The 9,943-nt window shown below is 48.4% G+C and overlaps 1 protein-coding gene across 1 annotated transcript in view; it reads right to left on the bottom strand.

The window, feature by feature from the left end:
- Positions 1-251: 251 nt before the first annotated feature.
- LOC147718103 (uncharacterized) overlaps positions 252-9,943 on the bottom strand; it is a 50,801-nt gene continuing 41,109 nt past the window's right edge. The window contains exon 5 of the mRNA XM_086919187.1: positions 252-418. Within this exon, the coding sequence (XP_086775313.1) occupies positions 288-418 (131 nt within the window). The 3' untranslated portion in view covers positions 252-287. The remainder of the gene's footprint in view (positions 419-9,943) is intronic.

The following is a 9,943-nucleotide window of genomic DNA, read 5'->3' as shown; positions in this document are numbered from 1 at the left end:
CATGTCATGTCATTTTAGTATTATATCAAAGACAGCTTGCTTCTAAGGCCCTGACCCAACTCAGATGATTCTGGAACCGACCTGGATCAGTAGGAGCTGCTCTGAGAAGACACAGAGGAGACAAGGGCAGTGACATTGCTTAAGGGGGTCTGTAGCACCAGAATCAGCTAATGTCTAAGCATGCAGTAGCATGGTAATTGGCCATGCACATACATATACATGTGTACCGGATGTAATAGGACACACTCGGCTGGCACATGGGCATGTTGATGGTGCAAAAGGTAGTCTCAAACTTTGATGGCAGGTGAACACTTAAAATCATAATTCAGCAGTTGTAGACCTCGAAGGTTGAAAGCGCCTTTTCTGCAGAAATTTCTGGTCATGCATCCTGATGCACTGTACTCTTTCACAGCTTCACCTGCAGAAGAAAAGATAAGACACAGTCAGAAGTGAGCAGCACTGTTGGATACAGGTGTTTCATAATTGAGGTATCTGTTGCCATCCCTCATGTCCCTTTTTGGGGTCCAGATAATTATTATGCAGGATAATCCATAATGCCAGTAGGCGGAACCTGGCCAGACCCTGGTCGAGCCCTCGGTCCGCTCATCCTGGACATCTGGTTTTCCATGGTTAATAACTACCTCTAAAAGAGGCTCCTGATTCCAACCAGTGAGGTGGTTTTGGGGTACAAAGGCACCCTTGTGGTAAAGACCTATAGCAGCACCTTCTCCTGTACACAGTCCTGTCTGGTGCCAAGGACAAAAGAAGGGGCGCCTGGAAGAGGGTGATGGAGTCACCAGTGGCACTGAATAGGAGGGAGTCTGACCACATATGTGGGTGAGCACATGGGGAAGCGGTACATGAGCAGGCCATGAAAGTAACATAATCAAATGGGGTTGCAATTTAAGTCCACTGGGGGGGTGCAAAGAAGAGGAAGGAAGAATGGAAAGGTGCAGGGAATCAATGGAGTAGACATGCAGATGGGGCTTGAATGGGCCCACTGCAGTGTCTCAGAGGATGGAGAAGAACTTGAGGGAGTTTGGGATAGCTTGAGACAAGATGGAATGAAGAAAGAGATACGTGAAAACAGGATAAAGGAATAATGGAAAGAGGCGGGGCTTCAATGGATTAGAGAGGGCAGATGTGGCTTGAATGGGGCCATCGCTGTGCCTGAATGATTCAGAACTTGAGGGACATAGTGATAGCTTGAGACAAGAAAGAGATAAGTGAACACCAGATGTAGGAAGAAGTGGGTAAGTTTGGACAGAAAAAGAGATGAGCAATGATGGGAAGAGGGATGGGGCACATGCAGAAAACTGCCAGAGGTTTGCAGGGGCTGAAGGATTTAACATTTGAGGGGTCACTCTAATATGCTGTGTCGCGGTGGCCTCACCTCCACCAGACATGCAATGAACAGACTGAAAAATCTGCAATATGTTGCTAGTGTGGTCCATGGTGGACGCACTTTAGGGGAAAAGTCAGCAGCACAGGTCTACCATGCTTTAGCAGCATGAATGACATGCCATCACAAATGCTGGTCCTGGACATGCTCCCGTAAACTCTGGTTAAGTTTCCAGAACCCACATTCAACCCACCTCATGGATGGAGTTTCCTGTTTTCTTTGTTGAGTTCTACATGGCGGCTGTGGCAGCCTTGCACAGCAGGAACACTGGTGAAGGTGGTGCTCAATCTACCACAAAAGAGTAACCAATGGCAGAGCTGCTATTACCATCTTCAACCCTCAGATAAGGAAATATATTTCAGGGGAGGGCGAGCAGAACATCTGCCTTTTTGACAAATGTTGCAATATAAGGGATAACTTACACCCTGCCACAAATTATAGGGAAACTGCAAATCACCAAGGAGTTCCACACCCATATAGAGAAAAGAGGCTGAAGGTGGAGTTTCTTTATAAGGCTCTGGCACTCCGAGGTGACTCGCAAAATTCTTATCACATACACAAGGGGCTACTTTATTCCATATAATACAAGGGCTCACCTTCATCTTTTCCACAAACCATTTACCTTGGTGGATGGCTATTTCTCATGAAAGAGAGTAAAATTGTTGCAAACATGAAGAATAAAAATAGTGCCTCTAGTGCATAATAAAACACATAAAAAAATGATTAGATATTTGTTGCAAATATATACTAGTGCAATACAAGTCAGTTAAAAAAAGCTGCAACAGCTTGGAATGTGTACAAACATGCAGCAAGATTCTAACTTTACTATAATTCTCCCTGTAGTGCAACAAATAAATATGTTCTTTCTGCTTGTCACTGTCATCCTCCTTGACCTCTCTGCCCCCTTCGACACCATCTGCCACCGCATGCCTCCACAACACAGGGATCCGAGACAAGGTTCTGGAATGGACCAGCTCCTTCCACTCCGGCAGAACCCAGAGCATTAACCTCCCCCCATTCCGTTCCAAAGCCTCCAAGATCATCTGCGGCGTACTCCAGGGATCCTCCCTCAGCCCGACACTGTTCAGCATTTACATGTCCCCGCTCGCACACGTCGCCCTACATCAAGACCTCAATATAATCTCCAACTCCGACGACACTCAAATGATCCTCTCCCTCACCAAGGACCCCATCACCGCCAAAGGCAACCTCCATGACGGAATGAAGGCCATTTCAGACTGGATGAAGATCATCCGTCTGAAGCTGAACTTGGACAAGACATACGACCTCATTCTCGGCTCCAACCAATCAGCTTAGGATGACTCCTGGTGACTGATGGCACTGAGGTCATTCCCGAGACCTACCCACTGCGCACACAACCTGGGAATCATTTTTGGCTCAATGCTCTCAATGACCAAGCAAGTTAACACCGTCTCCTCCTCCTGCTTCAACACCCTCTGCATGCTCCGCAAGATCTCCAGATGGATCCCGACAGATACAAGAAAGACAGTGACCTAGGCCCTGGTCAGCAGCAAACTTGACTACGGAAACGCCCTCTATGCGGGAGCCCCAACCAAGCTCATCAAATGACTACAATGCTTCCAAAATGCCTCAGCACGACTGATCCTCGCAGTACCTTGACATGGTAATATCAACCCCCACTTGAGAAACCTGAACTGGCTCCCCGTCAACAAGAGGATATCGTTTAAGCTCCTCATCCATGAACACAAAACACTCCACAAGACCAGCCGAGCCTACCTCAACAGACGGCTCTCCTTCTACATTCCCAACCACCAGCTACGCTCTACTGACCTCTTACTCGCCACCGTTCCACGCATTCGAAGAACAATCTCCGGTGGGAAGTCCTTCTCCCACCTTGCTGCCCTAACATGGAACACCCTCCCACTGAGCCTACGACAGACCCAAGACCTACTGACCTTCAGGAGGATACTCAAGACCTGGCTGTTCAATCAGTAGTACCCCCCTCCCTCCCCAGCGCATTGAGACCCTCGCCGGAATGTAGTATGCTTTACAAATGATTGATTGATTGATTGAAAAATATAGCAGAAGAAAGAAAAAGCAACATTTCATTTTCATTGCATTAAATAGCTGCGCTGTCACCTGACCTGCCTTTCACCTTGGATGCTGGCTCTGGCAGTGTTAGACTCGGGGGTCTCTGGTTGGCACAGGTATGCACTTGTGACAAACAGGGACCCTCTCCTCTAGTCAGGGTAAGAGAACTACTCCTTTAGAAATAACCCTTGCTCACCCTCTAGGTGGTGTGGCGTGAGCAGACAAGGCTAATCATCAGGGCGATAGTTAAGCATTTATGATCACATACAGGAAACTCACTGACCCAACACAAACGGACACCAGTCATAGGATTGTATAAAAAATATGTAAACTTTTGTAAAAATAGATGCAGATTTATCACAAAACCATATAACGTTTAGCGAATGAAGGCCGCCAGATTAAAATAGGCAATTGTTCGTAAGTGTTCTTGGTTAGCAAGGTACGATGACAGGGAAAACAAACGTTGCGGACCCTGGATCCGATTTGAACTCGGGATAGAGTTCCAATGTACCTTGTGATGAGTGTCCGAGGTGTTTCATGCGTGGCTACTGGTGAGGGCGGTCCCTGGACGAGGCCAACGGTTCTCCAAAAGATTTATCTGGCTCGGAGCCCCCTCGAGGTGCGAGGTGGGTGAGTGGGATGGTGTGGAGGGGTGTGGAGATCCGGGATCTGATGCAGCTCACGGGGCGAGGCGCCGTTCAGGCCTGCCGGGCGTACTACTTCTTAGCACACCAGTTCGTACCTGTGGATCTGTGTGGGGCGTCACGTTCTCGGGCAGACGGGTGCAGCACCGTCCCTTCGGTACCACAGTATGGAAGACCTTCTTGAGGTGCGGCACAGCCTTGGTATGCAGGAGGGCAAAGCGAGACAGTCGGGTACGTTACGACGTACGGACCGTCCGTGGCTATCAGATGTGCTCTGTGCAGATTCCGGCGAGAGAAGATGAGAGGCGCACAGCGTGCTCCGTAGCAGGCGAGGTGACAGGAGAGCGGGCGGCCCGGAACTGAAGCGGAGAGTGACTCAAGCTTGAGCGGAGGTCTCTAAGATGGGGCGACCAGGCTCCAAGCTGTCACGACCATGGAGGGCGAAGGCACCCGAGTCACAACTCTGGAGAGGGAATAAGGACTAAAGGCCCAACAGCAAACAGGCACAGGCAGAATAGAACCCAATGGTCCTAGGGTTCCGTTCAGGGGGCAAGCTCGTGATTAAGCCCTTGGAGATAGTTTCAGGCACAAGTCTTCAAAGTCCTTTCTGGTCTTTTCCTCTCCGTTCTCAGCAAGCCACCACTGCAGGATTCCTTCTCCTCATCTCTTGCTCCTTCTAGTCGGGCAGAGGTTCGTTGTGGTCAGAACTGGATCTGATTTCTTAGGAGCAGGGCTCCTACCTTTATACTCGGTTTCTTTTGTCTTGGCAGGCAGGGGGCCTGAGCCTGGTTCAACCCGGTTTTGGAGTACTTTTTTTACAGGACGATGCCATCTTCTTTCAGGGTGCAGGGCAGGAACATCAGATGCTCCGCAGGAGGTGGAGCCAGCATTGTGGTGGTGGAGAACAACCCTATTCAGAGTCAAGGATTACTCCGCCCACCCATCCTGGTGTAAACACTCTATTCACCACCTGGTCACCCCAACTGTCCCCGGGAATTGCCCAGCCCTTTCACTCACACAAACCCAGACAGCCGGTACACACCCTGGCAGAGGCGGGCTGAAATAGTTAGGCGAGCAAATGCTAACTTTCTAAAAGTAGCAGTTGCAAACACAGGATATTAAAATAAACCTTGCTTAAGGAAGTATTTTATTATTCTGAGTTCAGGCATACCAGACTCAACCTGCCACCGTGTTCCCTGAGCCGGCCGGGACTATAGCGTGTAATAGTTCCAGCCGCTCACCTTGGCCTAAGAGAACAGGCAGCCCTTCAATAGTGAAGAACGAAAAAGGGCGGTAATTCACTACTAGGGCATGCCACACACATCAGGGCTTGTCCTACCTTACGCTTACAATGCACCCTGCCCGTTGGCCTACCTTAGGGGTGACTGATATGAAGGTTCGGGAAGGTTTAGGGACTGGCAAGTGTGGGCACTGGCATAGTCAGCGTGGCAGTACCAGACTGTACGCGTGGTCTGCAATGGCGGACCCGAGACATCTTTTACTAGGCCGCTTCTGTGGGTGGAGCAACCAGCGCTGCAGGCCCACTAGCGGCATTTGTATCTACAAGCCCCGTGCACGTTACTGGGGACTGACAGTAAACCAAATAAGCCAATCATGGAAATCAATTATGGATACACTTTATATTGGGAGCACTGGCACTGCGGCACGGATCGGCGGTGGCGCAGTGCCCTGAGCATCGAACACCAGCAAAAACATCTGAGGCACATCAGCAAAAAGTGGAAGGGAGACTCACGCCAAGGTGCCAGGTCTAACAGGCAGCAGGCATTGTGACGTCAGAACTAAGTTCAAGTTCAAGTTCATAAATTTATATAGCGCACTACTCACCCAGAGGGTCTCAAGGCGCTTGGGGAGGCGGGTGCATTTACTTATCGAATATCCAAGTTTTTAGTTGCTTTCTGAAGGAGAGGTGGTTCTGAGTAAGGCGGAGGTGGGTGGAGAGAGAATTCCAGGTCTTGGCCGCTAAGTAGGAGAAGGATCTTCCCCCCATGGAGGATCTGTGGATGCGCGGAATTGCGGCGAGGGCTTGATTGGATGATCGTAGTTGGCGGGTGGGAGTGTAGAAGGACAGTCTCGTGTTGAGGCATTCGGGTCATAGGTCATAGAGGTCTTTGTGTGCATGGGTGAGGAGACGGAACGTTATTCTCTTGTTGACGGGGAGCCAGTGGACATCTTTCAGTTGACCGTAAATGTGAGCTTGACGAGGGAAGTCCAATATGAGTCTGGCTGATGCGTTTTGGATGCGTTGAAGTTTTTTCTGTAGTTTGGCTGTGGTTCCGGCGTAAAGGATGTTTCCGTAATCCAGTCGGCTGGTGACCAGTGCGTGGGTGACCGTCTTTCTTGTTTCAGTGGGGATCCAACGGAGAACTTTTTTGAGCATGCGTAGGATGTTGAAGCAGGATGATGAGACGGCATTGGCTTGTCTGGTCATCGAGAGGGAGGAGTCCTGGATGAAGCCCAGGTTAGGTGCGTGATCCGTTGGTGTTGGTGCGGTTCCCAGGGCTGGTGGCCACCAAGAGTCATCCCAGGCCGAGGGGGATGAGCCTAAGATGAGGACTTCCGCTTTGTCCGGGTTCAGTTTTAAACGGCTGTTCTTCATCCACTTGGCTACTTCCTTCATTCCTTCGTGTAGGTTGGTTTTGGCGGTGTTCGGGTCTTTGGTGAGGGAGAGGATCAGCTGGGTGTTGTCTGCGTAGGAGATGATGTTGAGGTTGTGCTGGCGCGCGATGGATGCGAGGGGACTCATGTATACGTTGAAGAGGGTGGGACTGAGTGATGATCCTTGTGGTACGCCACAGATGACTTCGGTGGCGTCTGATTTGAAGGGGGAGAGGCGGACTTTCTGGGTTCTTCCGGCAAGGAACGATATGATCCATTCCAATGCTTTGATGAGATCTGACATCTTTCCTTTATAATTGACAACTTGGTGTGTCACAAGTTTATGATTATAAATACATTAGAGACTGGCATTTACAAAGGGATCCCATGTATTATAATATCTCTTATACAATGGGTTCATAAACTTGAAGGAAGGAATGGAATATCTCAGAACCAGGAGAAATGGGGAAGATTGTGTGCAAACCATTGGCAGAACTAGGCACACATGCATGCTCAGCGCCAGTATACCCTCACGATTGAGAATGTGCTTTACAAATACACATAAAATAACCAGAGAAGAGGAAATCACTGCAAGAGACAATAGAGAGAAGCAACATGTGATGGAGAACAGAATTCTTGGTTTTAAGCCCAGATGTTGACTCCCACATCCCCTCTTTGCTCATGAGTTTAACAAAACAAAGAAACATCCTGAAAAGCATATTCAATTCATAAGTATGTTTATGTATCTAGTAATTGGCCAATGCTGCGATAAAGATGAACACATAAAGAATGGACAAGGATGTAGCTCTTTACTTGACGTGTACACTCAATGTATTAAACTGTTGATGCAAGCTGTAATACATCACCAAGATTATACTTTCTTCCAAGCAAAGCATTATACTTTACATATTAGAGATGTTTACAGCAACCAAACTTGTGGAACCAAGGTATGAATTTGAAAAACACTGCACCCAGATATGCAAACCCTCTCCTAGGACAACTTTAGGCCCAAGTGTCTTTCCGAGATGACTGAGGAGCTGAGGAGTTCTTTTGGGGTGAACCAACATGTTCTTCATTTTCATGGGGGGTTCTTGGCTTATATATGGAGGCTGGGAAGCTGAGAGAGTCCTCTTTGAGCAATGACAGAACAGAGACATTGTTGCTGAAATGCAGGAGGAGCTTAGGGTTTGTTCGAGGTAGCCCGGAGACTGTTTGAGAAGTTTAGGATTTCCAGCCTGAGTGCGGGAGGACCAGAGAGCTTGTATATTGTTAGTCTAGGGAGAACTGGTCTTGTTTCTGGGATGCAAGAGGTGCTTAAGGCTTGTCCCCGGTAGCTCTGTGAGTGTCCGAGGTGCTTAGGGTTTACAGCTGGAGTGCAAGAGGATATGAGAGTTTGTATCAGGTGAGTCTAGGAACAAGACCTAAAATCACTAAACTCACCATATGCAAGCTCCGAGGTCCTCAGGCACTCTGGCTGGAAGCCCTAAGCTCTTCATACACTCTCTGAGCTACCTAGAACAAATCCTAAACACCTCCTTCATCCCAGAATCAAGACCTGAGATCACTAGACTCACCTGATACAAGCATCTGTTGTTAGCTTCTTTGTTGGGGAGAGCTTCTCTCTCTGGTGTACTGTGGAATTAACCAACATCTCTGTGAGGATTTGTGGAGTTCCGCAAGCGGCAGAGGTTTTGTACAACATGCTGCTTGTGCTAGAGGGTGCTGCTTCCTTTTGTCACTCGAGTACTTCATCTACTTAAGTGGCATTCTCAATGCGAGCGGCAACGTTCTCAATGCGAGCAGCAACGTTCTCAATGTGAGTGGTAGCAACCTGCTACAATCGTGTAATTGGAGAAATATCAGCAGGAGGTGGTCTAGCATTTGATTTTCTCATTTGCGCTCACCAACTTACTGCAGTGGTTGTAGGAGTTTTTTCAGAACTCTGCACTCCAAGTGGAGCGGTAATTAGTCAAAACTCCACAAACTCAGCTAGAGGAGTGGAGATTACCGCCTACAGATTCTTCTTTGTCATTATTTAAATGACTAGGGATGGACGATTATTTTATAGAAGTGGATTTTGCAGTAGCTCTGCAGGCCCCTTTGAAGCATGGATCCCATTGTCAACTTGAATGCTATCCCTCCCTTACAATGGTCCTGAACTTATCATTCATCCCATTCTCATCACCAAAATGCAGTGGGCTGGAACCACATGTTTAGGAGACATAGTAGGCATAGCCAAGATGTATTTCATGTAGTTTATTAAGTCCTTAAGAAGTATTTAAAGCAAGCCCTACCAGGAGCAGCCTGCTAGCTGCTCAGACCATCTTCCAACTGACAACACTCACACCAGGGACTGAAGCATTCTACATCTGTCAATCACACCAACATTCTACAAGGAACACTCACACTGGCTGAGCAGCTAGGAACAAGGTTACAGCATAACATGGGAATACTACACTCTTCAATCACATCTTCCATATTCAGAGTGATGTGAATTGAAGGATTAATCACGCCAGTAGTGGGGAGTCAGCTTTATCTCTAGTGAAACTCCTACTTCTAAGCTTCCCATCTACTACGCTCTCTAATGGGAAGCCACTTCAGGGTTGAACAAGACACACAAGTTGTTTCAAAGTTGATTTCTCAATGGCAGCTATTTTTGACATTCAGGAGTGTTAGCAAATGCACAACAAAGGCAGAGTAGGGTATTTGAGAATCACAGAACTTCTTAAGATGTAATGTGGGGCCAAAGGGAGTGACCCAGCCCAGCCGCCAACAGGCAGTCATCAAGCATGCCTTGGGTCTTAGCAAGTGCTTTTTAATGGATTGTGGTGTTGGCCCCTTCTCCTGGCCAGAGGAAGAAATGTGAACTATGGGACAGATTGTCCCCCACAAAACGAAAAATGCTGATGTCACCCCTCTTGTTGCTCTGGAGCAACTCCAACAATAGTAAGAGAATACACACATGGCCCCCGTAAGATTGTGGCCTACCTCTGATGAGGGCAACTCAGGGGGCCCTCTCCAGTCAGTGTCGCCCTTGGGCAGTCCCCCAGCCAGATGACATCTCTTGTGAAAGAGGGTCATCTCATCAGGCCCCCCAGTATCCAACAAGCTGGATTCCAAGCACTTGTTGGTAGAGCAGCCCAGGCAGCTCCTCTCAGTGCAGGCTCCTGATGCTGTCCAGCTCTTCACTGACATAATCCCCTCGGTC

The sequence above is a fragment of the Lissotriton vulgaris genome, chromosome 4_2 (genome assembly GCF_964263255.1).
Source record: "Lissotriton vulgaris chromosome 4_2, aLisVul1.2, whole genome shotgun sequence".
In the NCBI taxonomy this organism is placed as follows: Eukaryota; Metazoa; Chordata; class Amphibia; order Caudata; family Salamandridae; genus Lissotriton; species Lissotriton vulgaris.
The sequence above is the reverse complement of the archived record's forward strand: the minus strand, read 5'-3'. Positions and strand labels throughout refer to the sequence as shown.